This window comes from Dufourea novaeangliae, unplaced genomic scaffold, assembly GCF_001272555.1.
Source record: "Dufourea novaeangliae isolate 0120121106 unplaced genomic scaffold, ASM127255v1 scaffold64, whole genome shotgun sequence".
Taxonomy (NCBI): Eukaryota; Metazoa; Arthropoda; class Insecta; order Hymenoptera; family Halictidae; genus Dufourea; species Dufourea novaeangliae.
In genome coordinates, this window is record NW_015373954.1 from 192,797 (window position 1) to 211,306 (window position 18,510).

Genomic DNA, 18,510 nt, shown 5'->3' on the forward strand with positions numbered 1-18,510 from the left:
CATAACGAGCTCGCAGCCAATTAGTTCAGATGGTTTGCTACATAATTAGTGATCTCATAGGTGACCAAGGTTATCCAATTACGTACCAAATAATAATGATTGATCAGGTCACCACGTGGAGGTTGCTGCGAATGAAGACCCACCTCCCGTCGCGCCTACGCCGCCCACCGTTTGCACAACATTTTTCCCACTGAACGAAATTGTTTTTTGTATCGATACTGCCCCTGATCTTAATATAAACAGAATTCCCTTCGTATGATAGTCACACAATAAGATATGTATGAAACCTTCTAGCAGGTCGTTTGTTTCGACGATTCCTTTGTACCCCCTGTGATAGCCTGCACCGGCCCCTACCTACTTAGGGACGTTGGAGTCTAATCATGCACTCACACACCAGAAAGTATCCTATATACCTGCCTACAGGACCCTATATTTAAAAAAAGAATACACAACGCTTCACGGTTTTCAAGCATACACCCGGGTGCAAATTAGCCTAATCCTAGAGAGGACGTCCCTGGACCCCTCCAACACAGGAGCGTGATACTCAATTTGCACACTCTAAACTATAAGTACGTACCATTTTCCTGAAATCGATTGGTAAAGGCTAGCAACCTTTACGAAAATACTAAAATATAAAAATGTTTTCTACATCAACTAGGCAATACATATACATGCACTAGAGTAAACTTTGGATCGATTACGTGCTAATTCTCTCGTCGGATTACGAGAGACTAGATCAATGCATGTACCAGGGAAGTTCAATTATCGACATTGTATAAAAGAAAATACGACACGGTAAACTAAAGCATTGCCAGGAGCAATTCTGCAGTTGTCCTTTCATTGTAAACAATTCCAAAGCCATATATTTTGTACCACTGGTTGACTAATTGTCGAAAATTTGCATTCAAATATACTTTCTGATCAATAAAGGAATTCAACTGCATACTTACATTGCTGCATCCTCGAAAATTTCTTACTGCAATTCGTTTTAGACATAAAGCATTAATACACGAGCCTCATAACACTTTTGCTGCGAATTTCTCGAAATTTTGAAATGGCGGAACTTTCCTGTGCGCCATCTATGATAAATACATGTCGTCAATTTGAGAATGTCTCCAAAGTTTGTCCTATTTGAGGAGTAATACTAATTAAATAAACTAATTAATATTTAAATTATTTAATGAATATTAAATAAGTTTAATACCTGTATAAAACAGCCACTATTTATATACATATAGAATATAGAGCGTGTCAGCGCAACGTAGTGACGAGAATGTGGTACTAATTGGCTAGTAGCTTCCCCTGTTTTCCGTAGATGTCGTTCTTCGGATGACTTACGTTTATGTGTTCAAAAATTAAACATTAATACGTAATTAATATTAATCGACCATTTCGACAATAAGATTATGAATCTTAGGATACATGAACGTACTAAACACATGAGAATAAACAAAACTTTTATTCTTACGAGTAAGCAAAATGTTTTTCATACAATAAAATAAACAGTTATGTATTCACCAACAATGGATTCTTTATGGATGTAGTAAAAAAACAAGTGACAGTTTCATTTTCAACGGGAAATTTTATTACAAGAATCTAGGTGTATTGTTTTCAAATGCGCAAAAATTGGTGCATTAAAGCAATATAAAAGTAGTTTATAATTAAGGAATATTGGCAAGATAATCCTTGACACTGGAGGGGTCTAGTCTTCTGAAACCACTTGCATCACAGATACCAACTTCTATATTATCTGCTGTCATCTGTCCTTCAAAACCCTCTTTCAGAGTTAAAATGGCAGTGTGGACAGCATCATCGAGTTCCAAATCTTTACTGTACCTTTTCTCAAGGAAGGTCTTGCCATTTATAAAATTTTTGCCCATGGCAGTAGCTTTCCATGCAAAATATGCTCCAGAGGGATCACATTGGAACAAATATGGCTTGCCGTTGTCCCAGCCACAAATTAATAAGGATACTCCAAAAGGTCTGACTCCGCTGTAATTTAAATTCCAGTCTATTAGCTGCAATACTGGCTGGGGAAGAAAAGACATAGTCTGAAAAATTATGTACCCAGATTGTGTATATTCTTGCATAAGCATAGCAACCCGTTGTACTAATTGGGCAGTGGGTATTGGCTCCTGGTAAACCAGTAGGTATTGCTGTGCCATTTTACGTGCTTGTTTCACTAAAAGCCGATAATCTGGCCCCATACCACTGTACGTCATACCAATATGCTTTGTTATCATCTCCACTTTGTTCACGCTATGTTCGTCGTACAATATAGATTTGTGCTTGTTTTCAGTAGCAAGGACGATTCCATTGGATGCCTTGATACCCACACTAGCTGCTCCAGCAGCCACAGCAGCCAGAGCATATTCTATTTGCACTAACTTCCCAGAAGGGCTGCATAACAGAGTAAATTAATTCTTATAGTGTGGCAGTTCGGTTGTACAGATATCTGACGAGTCATTGTATGTTTCATTGAAATCAAAGGGCTTCCAACACAGAGCAATGTTAATTTTTATAATCGGTATTAAATGGACGATGCCTTGCAAGGTAAATTTGTTGTTTTATTAATGTATATTCAATGATAATTCTGTATACTAATGCAGTTGATTCGATGCTAGGTTATATTCTTCTTGAGAGAGTTTCAATGATCAATGAAATTGTATGTAGTGGACAAAAGTATGACGGGTTCGGTTTTCAAAGATTAAGAATTGTTACAACAGAAAATGATTATTTACCTGAAAGTTGTTAACGAAAAACTATACCGTTCCGAAGCCATGACAATTACTTTGCAACAATACAGGTTACTAAATACCCTGAACTTTCGGTGTAAGGAGTGCCAACGTACAGAAATGAACACCACGAAGATCCATATCACTAGGATCTTTTTAGTTTAATCTTGTCGTAACGCGGTTACTTTTAAATTTCAATGTCGCCGAACAGGCGCTGCCCAACTTCAAATAAAAGATGAATATCAATGAGACGTCAGAATGTGTCAGAATGGACGTTTCTTTCGAACGAGAGTCAACCGAAATCAGGTCCTGCTGTAGGAACAAATTTTTCCGTGAATTCGTGTAAGATCGGGCACGATACCGCGGAAGAAATTATGTTGATTGCGAACACGTGTCTTCTCCGTTCTGTCGAATAAGGTGTGTTTTTTTATAAAGACTGTAGGTCAAAGTCAAACGGAACGCGATGGCCGACGAAAATTGGAAAATTTCGGAAGATCAGGCGGAACAATTGTACACGTGGATCGCTACGATTCCCTTCTCGAAACCGAAAAAGAATTTAACGAGGAACTTTTCGGACGCTGGTACTTGTTCCTTCCGACAACTGTTCTTTACAGTATCCATTATTAAAAATGGTGTGACACTCATTTTGTTCATTGTATTTTAAGTAATTAAGGAATGTATGTCTTAGTACTGATGGCAGAAGTCCTCAAGGTGTACTACCCCCGCTTCGTTGATCTTCACAATTACGTGCCAGCCAACAATTTGACGACGAAGAAAGAAAATTGGAACATATTGAATCGGAAAGTGTTCAGCAAGATTAACATGAAACTGTCCAAAGATATGATCAACCAGCTAGCAAATTCACAACCTGGCGTCGCTGAACACTTGTTGCTGGAGCTGAGGAGTAAAATTTTAAAGAATTCCGATCATTCGAACGCTTTATGCAACGAAAAAGAAAAGGACTCTGCGGAGGATGGTAACGCAGGCATTAACTAGTTTAGGAATAATCATTGCTCGTCTGTAGGAATTTAATCGTATATATTTTCCAAGCGAATGGTACTTTGCTTAGGCCAAAGCAACGAGTTCGTCGCGGTGGATGAAAATTTCGTTTCGAGTTCAGCACATCAATTAATCTCACACACGTTCGATTCCAATAAATCGACATTGAAGCGTGCCAAAAGCAGTTTCTTCCAAGCACTGTACTGTCTGATAACTTGGTTCTGTATTTGGAAGTATTTTTCAAGCATAAAATTCCGAGGTTCCCGTAAGTTTGGAACGTTTTATTGGACATGCATTTTTGGCGGCGGAATTTCCCTGGATTTAGATGCGTTCCTTTTAAATGAAACTCGTAATATATTTTCTCTTCTCCTGTCCAAAGGTGTAGAAGACGCCGACACGTCTAGAACGCAGGCCATGTCCCAGTCTATCAAGCCGGAAGACGTCGTTCCTCGTCACGTTTGCACGCAATTAAAGCAAGAACTCCGCGCGAAAGACGACATTATCTCCACCTTAAATTGCAAGGTCGCGTATCTAGAGAATGCGATGAAAGTGAAAGACCTGCGAATATCGAACCTGGCGTCGCAAATTTTGCAGAACGCCGTAGACTCCGAACAACTCGCGAAAAATCAAACGAACGAGGCGCTAAGCAAGCCTCGTACACGAGCATTCAATATTCCGGAGAAAATGAAACCGGAAGAATAATCTGTATTAAGCTAAATAAACCTCGAATCCTTTATGATTTCAGTTGTTTGGTATAATTAATTCTCGCTTAGGGTCTAGAAACCACAGATTTCGAGGGAACTGCCGAGTCATGGTGAACCTAACGGTAATACTTCGAATAAGGGAAACATCAGTGTAAGAATGCTTAGTGTCTGTTGTAACATTCTCTAGAAATACATAGATTTGGCCCGTATATATACCATGTCATCTTGAGCAGGAGACTTTATTGTGTCATGTTAGCTTAACTGTGAATAGCTTAAAGTATTTAGAGGTCTACGTGACTCCTGAAGTGAAGATTTTCGATAGGTAATGCTGCGAAAAATGGCATCTTAGGACTACCATAGGAACTGTACCATTTCTACTGTTTAGAAATTTTCATATAATTTTGTAAGTAAAACAATTAGATCGCAAGCGTTTCGCACAGACACGAAATCCGTGAATTTAGAAAATATAACGAGTTTTTTTCCAGGACGAAGTTATAGAGGACTTGACCTTAAAGTCCATAAAAGCCACGCTGTTGTCGGTGTCCTTGAAGCTGGAGGAAAGAGAAGAGCGGAAAGGGAAGAGTGGAAAGAGGAGAAAGAAAAGAGACAACCTGTTACACGGTGCACGGTCACGTATCGCAATGTCAGTATAGAGGTAACTCTCCGACAGGATAGGTAGTACGCGAGTACTTGGGACTCTCGAGGCAGCCTGAATGAGAATTTGGTAGCAACTAGAGTGAGTATAATTCAACGCTAAATTAACACAATTTTCCCTCTGCTGGCTTCTCGTGCTCGGTGCTTGACATGTTTTACGCTGTCCTTTTGAAATTTGACTACCTCGCGCTCTTGCATGGTCGCGATGACGTTAACATTCCCCGTTTTTCTAATTCTTACGAACTCAGACCCGCAAGATTTTCTCTGTCCCTTAACAAATCCGACTTATATTTCTAAATAAACGGTACTCGATGAAAATTTACGGTAAACAATTTTAAAACACGCGAATCTTATTCCTAAAGTGGCAACAGTTACTCGAGGTCTTCGCGTAAAAAACCATGTAACAAAAACACAAAAGTACTTACTTAAACGAAATAACAGATGCCGGGAATCGGTACAAAGTACAGAAAGTTAAAAAAAAAAAAAGACACATTATCTGGAATAATAAATAGTTGTGCATCACCTTTGACATATTTTTTTTTGTCGATTTGATGTCATGCTTAGGTTACGAAAGAATATATATTCGTATAATTATAATACAGGAAAGTATATAAGTGTCTGCTCCAAGAGAAAATACAGTCTGTATACATACTCTGTACGAGAACCGGTTTAGCTTGTCTTCGATGTGCGCTTGACTAACGGAAACTATTTGAAGATACTCGCGAATATAATTTTCGGAAACGTGACGGTGCAGTTTTATCGCTTGATTAATTCTATAAGGTAAACATAGACACAGAGTAACAATCGTTGAATAAATTACGTACAAATCGGACTCGATGACGGACAATGACGAAGCAGTTGAATATCTCGTGATCATCTCGTAGGACGAGATATCCCATCAGGTAGAACGTTGCCGTCCGATATGTCTAACGACCCATGCTCACGGTCATCGACCTTCGCTTGGAATCTTCTCGAGTGGAAGACTTTAATGCTAACTGCCATAAAAAGAACAGGTTCCGAAGGTTGACCAATATTACGAAATACAGAAAATGTAAATTTTAATGTCCAAATGTATTATTGAATAACATTTCGTATATTATCCCTATGCTCACCAGCGTTAATCGTTGCTTCTGTATATGTTCTTTGATATACACAAAAATCGACAGTTTCACTGTTTTTAATACAGACTGCGACATATATTACCGTACCACGTCTATTTAGATCATGTTACTGAAGATCGTGTCTTGCACGACCCTGTGTTACTTGGCCACAGCAGCGTCACTCGGGGTGCTTCTGCTTCTATTGGCGGTGTACTTTTACGCTCAGTACACATTGGGAATTTGTAAGAGCAAGACCAACATGGCCGGGAAAACTGTGATAATAACCGGTTGCACTTCCGGCATCGGAAAGGAGACAGCAAGGGACATCGCGAAGAGAGGCGCCAGACTCATTATGGCCTGTCGGAACACGGATGCGGCGAATAAATTGAAAGGTTCGTTCACACTCAGGAATCGTTGCTGTCTAATTTTATGCAATTTGAACTCGACTGTACTGTATCTCACTGAATAATAAATTAATAAGTAGTGTTTGCAATCAATTACAATATGACTAAATCCAAAGCAAAAAAAAACCTCTAATGACCGATTAAAGCGTTGCATTGTCAATTAGGAATAAACATATACTTTAACGTTTGCAAATATATGCCGGTGTTGTGCGAGACAATTACCCCGGAGGTCATTTCCATTGATAATTACGACACCGTGACTCGTGCTAATTGCATGGTAATGCTCTTAGGAGAAGAACGTAAGAGTTCTTGCAAAAAAAAAGAGATTAACCTATCGGCAGGTTTACTTTCTTTTATCTGATCTGTAAATGAGCAATTATACATTTTACAGAGGAATTGATCAAGGAATCGAACAACAACAACATCATCGTCCGGAAACTAGACCTTTCGTTGCTGTCATCGGTGAGAGAGTTCGCGGAACAAATAAATCGCGAGGAGAACAAGTTGGATGTGTTGATACACAACGCCGGAACGGCCGAAGTGTTTAGGAAAAAAGTGACAGAGGACGGTCTGGAAATGACTATGGCAACAAATCATTACGGGCCATTTTTGCTTACCCATCTCTTAATCGGTGGGTTAATTACTCGTCGACGTAATGTATACGTTATTAATGGACTTGTAATAATTCCTTGAATTATCAACGTTGCTAATCGACGTGTTTATCACCGACAGATTTGTTGCGACGATCGAAACCGAGCCGTATAGTTGTCGTCGCCTCGAGCTTGTACGTTTTTGCTAGAGTGAATCTTAATAACATCAACCCGACGACAACTTTGCCTGGATACTTATACTACGTTTCCAAATACGCCAACATCATGTTCACGTTGGAATTGGCGCGACGCCTCGAAGGTTCCGGCGTGACTGCGAATTGTCTGCACCCTGGTCTGATGAGCACTGGAATTTGGAAGAATGTCCCACCACCAATGTCCTGGTTGGTGAACTTTTTGCTGAACAATCTCTGCAAAACGCCGGAACAGGGAGCGCAAACAACCATACATCTTGCCACCTCCGAGGAGGTCGAAGGAGTTTCCGGCAAATATTTCTCCGATTGTCGTGTAAGTATATATGACCTTGTTTCGGAAAAATCGAATTTTAATCGGATAAATTAATCGATCGATTGTCTTATTTCAGGAGAGCTCACTGTGCTGCGGTGTGGCGGATCCATCCAAAGGCAAGAAATTCTGGGAACTCAGCGAAGGCATAGTGAAACTCCAACCAACGGATCCAAAAATTTAAGAAATCATTCCTCCCAAAATGTTTAAGCATTGCGAGGCTTTCGTCGCAGTTTAATCTACTGTACTTAATATATATAATATCAATGAAGAATAAAGGAAACGAACGATGACAGTAATTCCTAGTTGTTTGCTATGTTGTCTTCAATACTCTTTGATATAAAGTTACAGTTGCGTTCACTACGACAAATAACGGAAATTTTTACGTCCCTATTAACGAGATTCTGTTTTCAATGTTTTACATTATGTGATTTAGTAGGTAAAGGGAACAATCTCTCCCACGTTCGCATTCTTTCGGGGTAAAAGTCCGTCTTCATGGTTGGGTTTAAGTTGATTTCCAAGTAATTGTTTCGTGAGGGCACCAACGTGGTCCATGTGACACCTTTGAACTTCTCGTCGTTCTTTGGAATTGGTTCTCCAGTTTGCACGAAGTTCGTCCACATGGTAGTGTATTTTTCTACCATAGGGATTTCCGGTGCGTCGCTTTCGAAGTACTGGAAAATCTGTTTCATGAAGAACAGGAACTGCAGGTCGTCGTGATGCACTACACCTGGAACATCATCCAATCAAATTTCGAGTACGTTCAATTAATTCGCAATATTGTATTCTCAGAACGAAGAATAGAATTTTACCGAATGGCGTAGTGTCGTTCCACATCGAGAAACTGTAACGCGACTGGAACGTGAATTTGTAGAAGTACACTGGCTTTTTGGAATACGTCGCGAACAATTTGGCCGTTCGATACATAGGAAATATGATTATACCGTCGGCGTATATCTGTAAATGATGAACGACATCAATAATATTCTAACGTGACCATTATGAGATTATGATCGTTCAAACAAAAATTTACTGACTTCCGAAAGTTCCTTATTGGTGGCCGAATTGATTGGCTGGTCGTTGAAGTAGAATCGTCGCAATTCCCTGCTGACATAGTCAGTTCGTGGCGTGCCACGTTCGTATTGTAATATGATAGGAGCCAGGTGGTTCCAGTTGTCGTTGAGCTCCTGGTACAAGGTACCATTATTTCTGAAGTCCTTTTCATAAGCTACACGCAAAAAACAATGGTATAAATGAAACCCAATAAGTCATACTTGGATCGATCGAATATTTACCAGCAGCCACTCCACCAAATTCATCCTTCGTGACGCCTAGTATTAATGGAACCTGATGGAATTTTCCCTGCTTAATCAGGTCGTACGGTTGGGCGGTCAAAAATCTCTCGACACCACGAACTTCACGTTCTACCGTCGGTTTGAAGAGTAGAATCGGATTTCCGTGCCATTCCTATCGAGATCGAAAGATTAAAGGATCAGAAAAATGAAATGCTTAATTAACCGTCATTCGAATTGCGGAAACAATTACACGAAGATCTTTTCAACTCACGAATAACGAGCTTAACGTGTCGGTGAAATTCTCGACGGGTTTTGTATTCAGACAGAGCAACATCGAGCCAGTCGTGTCGGTGGGACAGTCCAAAGCCTCGGCTTGTTTCTTGGCGAGGTCTTTTTGGCCAGTGGAGGAGATAGCACCGTAGAGGTCCGCCGAGATCGGTGTGGCACTCATCGTGATCGCTCTGTGAAACAGATCCTTGGACATCGGGGACATCATGTGTAACATTATGCTGAAACTTCCGGCACTGTAACCGCACAAGGTTACGGCGTTTGGATTACCACCGAATGCCGCGATATTTCTTTGAACCCAACGGAGGGCGACCACTTGATCTTTCAGACCGTTGTTTCCTGGCGCCAAATGGTCACCCGTGCTCAGAAAACCTGAAAAGAGATTTTTATTGAACGCACGTAGAGATCATAATATTTAGTGTTCTCTCTTCCACAGTTGCTACCTCACCTAATGCACCCAAACGATAGTTGACCGTGACCAAAACGATGTCCTTGTCTATAATGTATTGTGGTCCCCACAACGAACTTTGCCCCGAGTAGCTGTAGAAGCCACCTGGGTGCAGGAACACCATCACTGGCCTCGACACATTCTCGTTCTCGCATGGTAACTAAATTGAAATTATGTTGTAGATAATTTTGAAACTATCGATATCTGTTTTGCGTATACCTACTTTTGAGGTGTAGACGTTTAAACGTAGACAATCTTCGGAAATCAATTTAGCGCGCGGGTAAGGACAGCTAGGCCCTTCCTCGGTGGCGTCGAAAACATCTCGCCAATCTTCCGCTGGAATCGGGGGCTGGACAATTACAGAATCATGTTGGAGTGTAAAGCGACCAAGAAAAGGTACGAGGAGTATTCCAATTGTAGGATGTGAATTCTAATGCGACAATAACGGTCGTGGCGGCGTGAGGTAAGGATAATGTATATGTAATTAACAACGTTGACTTCGAGATGATTCATTGTGCCGGGAGCGTGGCTAGACCACTTATCACTGGGACGGAAAGCCTCGTTAAAGTATTTCTTGAATAACTGCGAACAGGATCGCGTGACGCATCTTTTCTGTCAGCTTCATTGTTTCCACCTACGACCACCTTTGTGCTCCATTCTCGCGAGAAATACCATACTTCAGCCAAGGCCATCAATTTAGGTAGAACGGTCAGATAACAAAATGATTGGCCCTTTGAAGAATATAGAAAAATAATGCATATTAAATATAGAATTTTTACTTGAAAACGTTGATGTCCAGTGGGCGATTCGCCGTATCTGACACCGCGGAAGGAGTAAATTTTTCGTCCTTGTCTCGATGGTATAATTGAACCACGGATCGGTCCAATTGGCGCGTTCACCAACGGCTGATCACTGGGACAATTTGGACTGGCAATAATGCCGACTACGCAAGAGAAGACTACCAGAACGATCTTCATCTTCAAACCGTGGAAGTTCTTCTGTGTCTCGAAGCACGAAAATTCTTAAATGAGTATCAGCGTGATCCAGTTAGCGGATGCAGTCGGTGCTCGTGCAAGCACTGAAACACTCTGGCAGAACCGTGGAATTTATATGGTAGCCAGCGATGAGGAAAACGAAGTGGGGAAACCCAATTACACTTCTGCGAACAATAGTAGTGCGTGAACACTTACGTGAGATCACCCCCTTCAAAGGAAGGTCGTACTATTTAAACTTTTATCGGCGAATCACCTCCACACAATTATTGCCACCCGATTTTCCCAGGGGGTTGCATCGATTGTCTTATTTCGTGCATTGATAACACTGTATCGCATGTTTGTCAACAAGGAAAAAGTAGAATCATAATGATACCATGAACTACGAAGGCATAAATTAAATAAACAATCGCGATAAGGAAAATGAGCACTTTTATTCGTGTATATATAACCGATGTCTGTCGTACGATTACGTCAAAGTTTAGGAGTTTCCAATAGATAACGTATGCATATCCACCGGGAGATAAGGATTAAGTTACTGTTAATAAATAATTGCAATTCACGACAACGAGGGCAAGGGGAACAGTCTTTCCCATTCCTTCATCCTGTCCGAGTATAAACCAGTTCTCATCGTAGGGTTGACGTTGATCTCTAAATAGTTCTTTTTCGCAGGTGCAAACCTGTCCCATTTTATATTATTAAACGGTCCGCTTTTGGGAACTGGTTCGCCAGTCTCGATGAAGTTCGTCCACATGGACGTGTACAGTTCTACCATTTGAACTTCGGGTGCAGTTCTATCGAAGAATGGGAAGAATTGTTTCATGAAGAATAGGTACTGCAGATCGTCATGGTGTACAACACCTACAAGAAATATAAATTAACGGTCTGATCTATATCAAATCATCGATCTATTGAAATAAATATGCACCGTATGGGGTCGTGGCGTTCCACATGGTAAAGCTGTAACGTCCCTGATAAGTAAATTCGTAGAAGTATACCGGTTTCCTAGAATACTCAGCAATTAGACTCGCACCGCGCCACATGGGGAATATAATAACGCTGTCCGCATAGATCTGTGAATCGTTCATACGGTAATTTCAACAAACTCCAATCGATGTATTTACAAATGATTGCGTTGATAAGAATATACCTCAGCAAGACCGTTCCTGTTAGCCGAATCGATCGGTCGACCTTTAAAGTAAAACTCGCGTAATTCCCGGCTGACATACTTCGAACGTTCTGTTCCACCTTCGTACATGAAGCTGATCGGTGCAATCCTGTCCCAATTGTCCCTCATCTCGCGATAGTAATCGTTTCCCGTTCTGGTTCCATTTTCAAACACTGTGAAACGTTAAAGGTTACGATGATACGCGTTTATGGCGAGCGATAAAACAACGATAAGTCTGGATGCTCACGGACGACTACTCCGCCAAACTCGTCCTTGGTTACACCGAATATGACTGGAACTTGGTGGAACTGGCCTCGTCTGATCAGATCGACGGGTTGCGCAGTCAAAAATCGTTCGACGCCTGGAATATTCGGCTCTACCGTTGGATACCATACCACTATCGGATCACCGTGCCATTCCTGCAAGTAAGAACAATCTTATCCCCTGAAACGATACACGATTGGGTATTTTATGGGAAATAGAAACCAACAAAAAGGTCGGACATGGTTTTCGTGAAATTCTCGACAGGCTTCGATTTCAAGCAAGACAACATTTCACGGGTATTGTTTGTGGGACAGTTCAACAGCGTCGCCTGTTTGATCGCTAGATTTTTCTGATCGGTTGGATAGGGCTCGGTGGTCAACAGCGAACCACTCATCACGATCGCTCGGTGAAATAGATCCTTGGACATCGGGGACACCAAGTGCAGCATCACGCTGAGACCACCGACGCTGTAACCGCTGATCGTCACGGAATTTCGATCCCCTCCGAACGTAGCGATGTTCCTTTGGACCCATCTAAGCGCCAGAACTTGATCCTTCAGACCCAAGTTTCCTGGTGCCTGGGAATCGCCTGTGGCTATGAATCCTGGAGAAATGAAGTCCGTTAGAAAAAAACGAACTCGTGGAATTCCTCGATGAATCTCCAAGATTACCTAATGTTCCAAGACGATAATTCACGGTGACCAGAACGATATCTTTGTCCAGCATATACTGGGGGCCAAAGTAGAAACTCTGACCAGAGAGCGAGTAGAAACCACCTGGATGAAAGAACACCAAAACTGGCCTTGATACGTTCTCATGTCTTGAGGGTAACTGAAATTTGTCAAATTAACAAAAGAAAACCCCAGTTATGCATTGAAGTATCGGTTTGATAACGTACTCGGGTCGTGTACACGTTTAGACGCAAGCAATCCTCGGACATCGGTTGTGTCTCGTCTATATTCGGACACGAAGGACCTTCCCCAGAAGCGTCGAAAACACCGTTCCAGTCGGCCGCTGGAGCGGCAGCCTATGGGAAAATTACAGAACCCATTCTCACCGGTGTCTCATAAATATTCGCTGCAGAAGGAGATGCAAGGAGATGTTTTTTCGTTCACACGGTCGAAGGTTGAACGTGGTACCAAGTTTTAGGCGTATATCGAACGAGGGATACCGTTATGCAGTTCCTGATCGAAAAGAACATTTTATAAAGTGATTCATGAAGACAAGAGTAAAAGTACGAATTTCTTTCTTCTCAAATATATTTATTAGATTAAGAATAAAGTTGAAACCTTGTTGCATCTGATGAAAGTTTTGTCTTTTATTGAATCTGCAGTCCACTGATCACTCAATAAATCCAAAAGAATTGCTCTTATTCGAGTAAATTTATCTTCAATTTGATATTAACAAAAGTGCAAAAGTAATGACAATTAAACTATAATTTAACTCTTAAAGTAAGATATGAAAAGGGAGCAATTTTATCATCACCTAAATCAACCTAATCTGTATCACACTCTGAGCTATTTACTTGTAACAATGTACTAAACTGATCAGGAACTGGGTCCGTAACGGTATCGATCTTTGGGAACCAGCCTCATAGTGCAAAAAGGATGATTAAGGAGGATCGTTTCCCTATAGGTGCAAATTGAATTGAAATTAAGGGGAGAAGCAAAAAAGCTTTACCTGAAAACGACGTTCTCCCGTAGGCGGCTCGCCGTATCTGATACCACGGAAGGAATAAATCTTCCGGCCGAGCCTTGAATCCAGAATAGAACCACGGATTGTTCCGGTCGGTGCTGGCGCTTCCGGCTGCGCAGTACCATACGGACCGCATTCGATGCCAACGATACCGAACAAAATCGCCAAGAGTATCGTCGTTTCGCGTGCGAAAATTGTCCCCTTCATTTTCCTTCCGAATTATCCGAGAACCTTGAACACTTCGAGACGTCGTCCGTTCATAGATTCAATCGCCCGACGTTCGAGAAACACTGCGAGGCCTGCGCACAACAGGAAACATTTATACACCGCGACTAACGGGTAACATAAATTATCCACAGAATTATCCTAAAGTACTACCTGTTCCTCGAGCATTCACCCGTTCGTCGTTAAGTTAAGCAAAGTTAGTGTTGCCCGTGTGTGAGGAAACAACAAGCATTAATCTAACCGCATGTCCCATTGTTTATAATCGCATTTTCCTTATTTACTTGGAACTCGTCTTGTTATAGCAAACACAACGTCGTAATCACACTTGCAAAAAAAGATCCCTGCCGGAAACTCCGGGAAAAGTGAACACAAGAACTAGCATCTGGTATTCTTGTAACGTATCAGCTGTTTTTTTAATGGAAATCGTGTGTCAATGTTTGTATTACGAATCGATATCATTAGCATTCTCCGTCTTGCGAAATGAATATCTGGTGAATAATCGAAAGTGATATCTCGAAACGAAAACATATGTAGTAAGCAAACGTTTCTCTATTTTTTTTTTATATTTATTCCATTCTGTCGTATGCTTTTATGATTAGGTTTATTATCACTGTACGGCCTCAAAGTCATAATCTATTCTGTTTCTTCTTCTTCTTGATTTTTCTTTTGTCCTTCTTCTTGCTCTTGTTTTTCCTCTGGTTCTTGATCCTGTTCTCCTTTTTTCGGCTGGTCCTTCGTTGCTCTCTGTCTTCGTTTCTTACTCTTCTTCGGTGACAGTTTCTCAGCCCTTTTCCGTTCCCTCTTCTGTTTCTTCGCCAATTCCGGAAATATACAGGGATCGTAAGTTTGTTCGTAAGCGATCGGATCGATCGGTCGCTTCTTGCGGACTTTCTTCTTCTCCTTCGACGGACACTCGCCCATTTTGTATGGTTTAGTTTTTGGTAAAACTTTCCCGTACGGCTACGATACAATAATCCCATTCGATTCGATGCTATCACACGTATTGTGTGATTTAACACTAGAACTACCAAACCCATAAAAATCACGGAATTCACGGTTTTTGTTATTTTACAATTACCGAAATCATAAAAGTGATTTCGTCGATATTCGTGTTGACCTTCAATTCACTATACAGAGTGAGTCACCTAAGACTTTCACTTAAAATATCCCCGTTGTTTTTAATAAAAAAAATGTTTGCTTCAGTGGGTCAATTATTGTAATACACAAGATTTTTTTCTTAAGGTCATAATTTCCGATATTTCAAGGTTATCGTTGTTTTTTTCAGATGGATTAACGTATTTTGATTAGTGTAATATTGTATCTAATGAAAGTACAAATTCAACCATGTATGTTAATTTATTATACATTCAACGCTGATAGTTCTAGTGTTAAAAACGATTCAAGGGGGTTACGTGTCTTACAGGCAGCTCGAAAATCGGTTTTCCGTACTCGTCTTTCTCGCGCGGTGGTTTTCTTTCCACGGGACTTCGAGGTCTGTTCGGTTTCGCCAGTGTTTCTACCCTTCCGGACGCTGAAGCGGACAGGGCGCTTTTCCTCACGCCGAAGGGATTAGCTTTGACGGCTGTACTCTCACGGACGTTCGGTTTGGCCAATTTTTCTGTACCAGGTGGTACTGCAACGGAATATAACACATTTCGATCCACCGATTGCTTCGTCGACACCACGTGTACATTTTCAAATACTAACCTTTCCCTTTCAAAGCTCCCTTTTTCACGTTGTAAGGATCATCTTGGCACGGATACGGTGTATACCTCCACGCGTGTTTCTCCAATTTTCTTTTCTTAGCCTGTTTCTCTTTTTCTTCTGTCGTCTTCTGCTTGTCTTCATCCTTTTCTTCGTCTCCTTTATCTCCGTCATCACCCTCGCCCTTTTTAGATTCTCCCTCCTTTATTTCACTGTACTTCCTTTTCCTTCCCCCTTTCTTTTGCTGCTTGGCCAGGGCTGATTTACCCCTCTCCTCACCTTCCTTGATTATCCGTTTCTTCCAAGTCTTCGCTGGCTCCTCCTTCATGTACTTTATCGCCACGTATTTCGGCAACGCCAGATAGTCCATCCACGGTGTGATCTGACAATCAAAGGAATCGAATTTATTACTCCACAATTTATACCAATAGGAAGAAGCATATACCAGAAGTCATTGGATACCTTGTACAGGAGTGCCGTTCTTTTTACACCGAAAGGCGTGAATAGTCGTGCGATTTCTTCAGGCGACAGTTCATTGCTCGAGTACATCACTTTCTTCGACATCGCCAATTCGTTCAACCTTCCTTCGTCGATACATTGTTTATCTTCGCTGGTCAACGACGAGCAGGATCCCTTCGTCTTCACCGACTCGCCGCAATTGTCTTTCTCGATTTTAGTGCCCCGAGGTAAGCTCAACTCGCGAATCCTATCGGATGCTTCATACTTCAAGGCGGCAGGAGAAACTTTGTAAAATACCCGACCGTAATCGCAGAGCCTCACGTTCGGTATAGCCAGGAGCAACAATTTTTCCGACGGTTTGAACTTCAACGTAGCTTTCGAAATACTGAAATCCAATCTACAGTGTACACTCAGATCGGGTCGTTCGCGGTGTCTCGCTAGGACTTTCATTCTTTTCCTCAGCTGTGACAACGGCTTCGATGGTCGAACCTGAAGAATAAATTACGCATTACTTCTGTCATCTAATCAATTTTCGTTATTTATTTTTCGTAAAGAATTTTGGAAATTCCGTTTACATGGAAAACACACTTACTATTGGCTCAGGGGCTGGAACTTTCTTCGGCAACGCGTTGACCTTTGTCCACGCATTGAAACGCGTCCAATCGGCCGGTGTTTTCAGCCATCCTTTCAGCTTCAGCGTATACTTGCCCCTCCTTCCAGTAATCGAAACAACGATTGTAATTAAACGTAAAGTAAGGATTGACGAAAGAATACCACGATTGATACGGTTCACCTGATTTTATCTTTCGCTTTGGTTCCTCTTCGTCTCTGCGGTCTTCCCCGTTTGGTGGATGTCTCTTTCGTTGGCGTCCCTTTGGATCGAGCTCCACCCTTAATGGGGATTCCTCCCTTTCCAGGAATTGCACCCTTTCCGGAACCTGTAGCTTTCGATGAGACCGAAGGTTTCCTGACTCTCGACGGCATGTTTCTGCGTTTTCACGAACGGTTCTCAATTCAGTAAGAATCAAACGAATGTCCAGAATGAATTTCAATCGAGTACGATATCCTGATTTCTGTTGTTCGATTTGTTTGGGAAGGTGCGTAGGTTAGGTTTCTCCGGCAATGACGATGATAAACGAAGCTGTTAACGATCACACATTTTATTGAGATTTTCCGTTTCCTCCATCCTAGACGATACTGTCCCACTTTTCATTTTGCTATATTATATCCATTTTTTTTTTCTGTCGCACGAGTCGCGTTTACCAGAGGTCGAATAGCGACATGTTTAACGAAAGATGCGCATTCGTTTGTTTCATCAATGGTTCGTGAGTATGAAATTCGTCGAAAGATAGCAACAATTCAACGACGTCGCATTCAGTTGGACAACAATTCCACAATTACAAAATAGAAAAAATTCTGTTCGTTTTTAATCACATCTGTTATTACATTGTTTATCGTTTCAGGTTGAATATAATGGTTTCCCTTCAGTCATACGTTTGCTCGTTTCGGAAGAATCGAAGGTTGCCGCGCGTTGTACTTGTTCATCCTCTGAAAATAATTATCGAAATCCTCGCATGGTTCGGCTCGGTTGGAATAATCCTTCGGCCTGGCAAGGTCTTGTAAACGTTTCGAACAACGCTTGTTCCTGGCCGCGACGATGCGAGCATACGTGTCTAAAAGGAATTTCTTCTTCTGCGATTCCTGCGCATCTTTCGACTGCTGGTCGCTATTTATCAGTTTATGTGTTCCGTATTTCACTGTGGAAAAATGGTAAATCGTGAACAGAGGCCTCAGATAACATATGTCGCCTAACGACGTCTTGAAGACGGCTTAAAGGCGCCTTAGATCTAAAATAGCCGTGAAATGGGCGTCTTCGAGGCGTCATGTGCTATCTGGGAGAACATTCTTTTCTGTTTGGATAACATGATGTAGAGAACAGCTGAATACCTGTTGACGCTTGAGTACTTTTCACCAACAAATCCGACGCGGCCGACACGTTTGACTGCGGTCTTCGTTTGGGCTGTGCTAACTTGTTTAAAGAATCCGTAATTTGATAAGACAAGGCTCCAGCTTTTACCTGAAACGAGTACAATAATTCGATCATGTTACGGTTCTGTTTTCTTGTTCTTTTCTGTTATAGTACTTACATCGAAGGCATTGTGGTTACTGTTCCTGTCGATCCTCCTTCTTGGCTTCGCTAGTTTCTCGTACCTTGGTGTCGTATTATCGAGGACATCCGTGTTCATGTCGTTCGTTTACAAATTA

At 41.5% G+C, this 18,510-nt stretch overlaps 7 protein-coding genes across 9 annotated transcripts; 2 read left to right on the plus strand and 5 right to left on the minus strand.

Annotated features, from left to right (window-relative positions):
• Positions 1–1,568: 1,568 nt before the first annotated feature.
• Positions 1,569–2,814, minus strand: LOC107186277 (proteasome subunit alpha type-2). Its single transcript, XM_015574110.1, has 3 exons — positions 2,742–2,814; positions 2,068–2,400; positions 1,569–1,992 (listed from the first exon to the last, which is right to left on the minus strand). The coding sequence occupies exons 1-3, from the start codon at positions 2,780–2,782 to the stop codon at positions 1,662–1,664; spliced, it is 705 nt and encodes a 234-aa protein (XP_015429596.1). The 5' UTR covers positions 2,783–2,814; the 3' UTR covers positions 1,569–1,661.
• A 384-nt stretch (positions 2,815–3,198) lies between these two features.
• LOC107186189 (sperm flagellar protein 1-like) lies at positions 3,199–4,436 on the plus strand. The gene is made up of 3 exons (XM_015574010.1): positions 3,199–3,316; positions 3,424–3,711; positions 4,114–4,436. The coding sequence occupies exons 1-3, from the start codon at positions 3,199–3,201 to the stop codon at positions 4,434–4,436; spliced, it is 729 nt and encodes a 242-aa protein (XP_015429496.1).
• Positions 4,437–4,694: 258 nt separating this feature from the next.
• LOC107186313 (retinol dehydrogenase 14) lies at positions 4,695–8,007 on the plus strand. 3 transcript variants are annotated; one of them, XM_015574149.1, is made up of 6 exons: positions 4,695–4,841; positions 4,924–5,174; positions 6,314–6,584; positions 6,988–7,227; positions 7,329–7,711; positions 7,788–8,007. In XM_015574149.1, the coding sequence occupies exons 3-6, from the start codon at positions 6,317–6,319 to the stop codon at positions 7,890–7,892; spliced, it is 996 nt and encodes a 331-aa protein (XP_015429635.1). In that variant the 5' UTR covers positions 4,695–4,841; positions 4,924–5,174; positions 6,314–6,316; the 3' UTR covers positions 7,893–8,007. The 3 variants fall into 3 exon arrangements, with proteins under 3 accessions (XP_015429635.1, XP_015429638.1, XP_015429637.1); XM_015574152.1 differs by having other exon boundaries at positions 6,369–6,584; XM_015574151.1 differs by lacking the exons at positions 4,695–4,841; positions 4,924–5,174 and adding an exon at positions 5,747–5,872.
• Positions 8,008–8,013: 6 nt separating this feature from the next.
• LOC107186312 (esterase E4-like) lies at positions 8,014–10,785 on the minus strand. Its single transcript, XM_015574148.1, has 8 exons — positions 10,519–10,785; positions 9,963–10,088; positions 9,740–9,899; positions 9,275–9,663; positions 9,004–9,175; positions 8,746–8,936; positions 8,521–8,665; positions 8,014–8,438 (listed from the first exon to the last, which is right to left on the minus strand). The coding sequence occupies exons 1-8, from the start codon at positions 10,714–10,716 to the stop codon at positions 8,119–8,121; spliced, it is 1,701 nt and encodes a 566-aa protein (XP_015429634.1). The 5' UTR covers positions 10,717–10,785; the 3' UTR covers positions 8,014–8,118.
• A 360-nt stretch (positions 10,786–11,145) lies between these two features.
• Positions 11,146–14,274, minus strand: LOC107186234 (esterase E4-like). Its single transcript, XM_015574060.1, has 9 exons — positions 14,236–14,274; positions 13,843–14,156; positions 13,061–13,189; positions 12,834–12,993; positions 12,390–12,766; positions 12,147–12,318; positions 11,882–12,072; positions 11,660–11,804; positions 11,146–11,592 (listed from the first exon to the last, which is right to left on the minus strand). The coding sequence occupies exons 2-9, from the start codon at positions 14,062–14,064 to the stop codon at positions 11,291–11,293; spliced, it is 1,698 nt and encodes a 565-aa protein (XP_015429546.1). The 5' UTR covers positions 14,065–14,156; positions 14,236–14,274; the 3' UTR covers positions 11,146–11,290.
• Positions 14,275–14,715: 441 nt separating this feature from the next.
• Positions 14,716–17,229, minus strand: LOC107186190. Its single transcript, XM_015574011.1, has 6 exons — positions 17,039–17,229; positions 16,838–16,958; positions 16,249–16,734; positions 15,790–16,168; positions 15,504–15,715; positions 14,716–15,042 (listed from the first exon to the last, which is right to left on the minus strand). The coding sequence occupies exons 1-6, from the start codon at positions 17,227–17,229 to the stop codon at positions 14,716–14,718; spliced, it is 1,716 nt and encodes a 571-aa protein (XP_015429497.1).
• A 504-nt stretch (positions 17,230–17,733) lies between these two features.
• LOC107186191 lies at positions 17,734–18,500 on the minus strand (the record flags this gene model as incomplete). The annotated part of the gene is made up of 3 exons (XM_015574013.1): positions 17,734–18,002; positions 18,193–18,322; positions 18,393–18,500. Coding segments are annotated over 3 exons (507 nt in total), but the record flags the coding sequence as incomplete, so codon positions are not given.
• Between the last annotated feature and the right edge of the window lie 10 nt (positions 18,501–18,510).

What these genes read in the sequence shown, in the direction of transcription:
- LOC107186277 (XM_015574110.1), bottom strand. Translation starts at nt 2,782, where the DNA reads ATGGCTTCGGAACGGTATAGTTTTTCGTTAACAACTTTCAG. An exon ending in TTTTCGTTAACAACTTTCAG is followed by an intron (nt 2,401 to 2,741) that starts GTAAATAATCAT and finishes TCTGTTATGCAG; the next exon opens with CCCTTCTGGGAAGTTAGTGC. An exon ending in CAAGAATATACACAATCTGG is followed by an intron (nt 1,993 to 2,067) that starts GTACATAATTTT and finishes TTTAAATTACAG; the next exon opens with CGGAGTCAGACCTTTTGGAG.
- LOC107186189 (XM_015574010.1), top strand. Translation starts at nt 3,199, where the DNA reads ATGGCCGACGAAAATTGGAAAATTTCGGAAGATCAGGCGGAACAATTG. An exon ending in GAGGAACTTTTCGGACGCTG is followed by an intron (nt 3,317 to 3,423) that starts GTACTTGTTCCT and finishes TGTATGTCTTAG; the next exon opens with TACTGATGGCAGAAGTCCTC. An exon ending in AAAGGACTCTGCGGAGGATG is followed by an intron (nt 3,712 to 4,113) that starts GTAACGCAGGCA and finishes TCCTGTCCAAAG; the next exon opens with GTGTAGAAGACGCCGACACG.
- LOC107186313 (XM_015574149.1), top strand. Translation starts at nt 6,317, where the DNA reads ATGTTACTGAAGATCGTGTCTTGCACGACCCTGTGTTACTTGGCCACA. An exon ending in TGCGGCGAATAAATTGAAAG is followed by an intron (nt 6,585 to 6,987) that starts GTTCGTTCACAC and finishes TACATTTTACAG; the next exon opens with AGGAATTGATCAAGGAATCG. An exon ending in AATATTTCTCCGATTGTCGT is followed by an intron (nt 7,712 to 7,787) that starts GTAAGTATATAT and finishes GTCTTATTTCAG; the next exon opens with GAGAGCTCACTGTGCTGCGG.
- LOC107186312 (XM_015574148.1), bottom strand. Translation starts at nt 10,716, where the DNA reads ATGAAGATCGTTCTGGTAGTCTTCTCTTGCGTAGTCGGCATTATTGCC. An exon ending in CTATCGTTTGGGTGCATTAG is followed by an intron (nt 9,664 to 9,739) that starts GTGAGGTAGCAA and finishes ATCTCTTTTCAG; the next exon opens with GTTTTCTGAGCACGGGTGAC. An exon ending in ATTTGGTGGAGTGGCTGCTG is followed by an intron (nt 8,937 to 9,003) that starts GTAAATATTCGA and finishes TTTTGCGTGTAG; the next exon opens with CTTATGAAAAGGACTTCAGA.
- LOC107186234 (XM_015574060.1), bottom strand. Translation starts at nt 14,064, where the DNA reads ATGAAGGGGACAATTTTCGCACGCGAAACGACGATACTCTTGGCGATT. An exon ending in CGGGAGAACGTCGTTTTCAG is followed by an intron (nt 13,190 to 13,842) that starts GTAAAGCTTTTT and finishes ATTTTCCCATAG; the next exon opens with GCTGCCGCTCCAGCGGCCGA. An exon ending in ACAGGAACGGTCTTGCTGAG is followed by an intron (nt 11,805 to 11,881) that starts GTATATTCTTAT and finishes AACGATTCACAG; the next exon opens with ATCTATGCGGACAGCGTTAT.
- LOC107186190 (XM_015574011.1), bottom strand. Translation starts at nt 17,229, where the DNA reads ATGCCGTCGAGAGTCAGGAAACCTTCGGTCTCATCGAAAGCTACAGGT. An exon ending in AAAGCGAAAGATAAAATCAG is followed by an intron (nt 16,959 to 17,038) that starts GTGAACCGTATC and finishes GATTACTGGAAG; the next exon opens with GAGGGGCAAGTATACGCTGA. An exon ending in TTCCAGCCCCTGAGCCAATA is followed by an intron (nt 16,735 to 16,837) that starts GTAAGTGTGTTT and finishes TTTATTCTTCAG; the next exon opens with GTTCGACCATCGAAGCCGTT.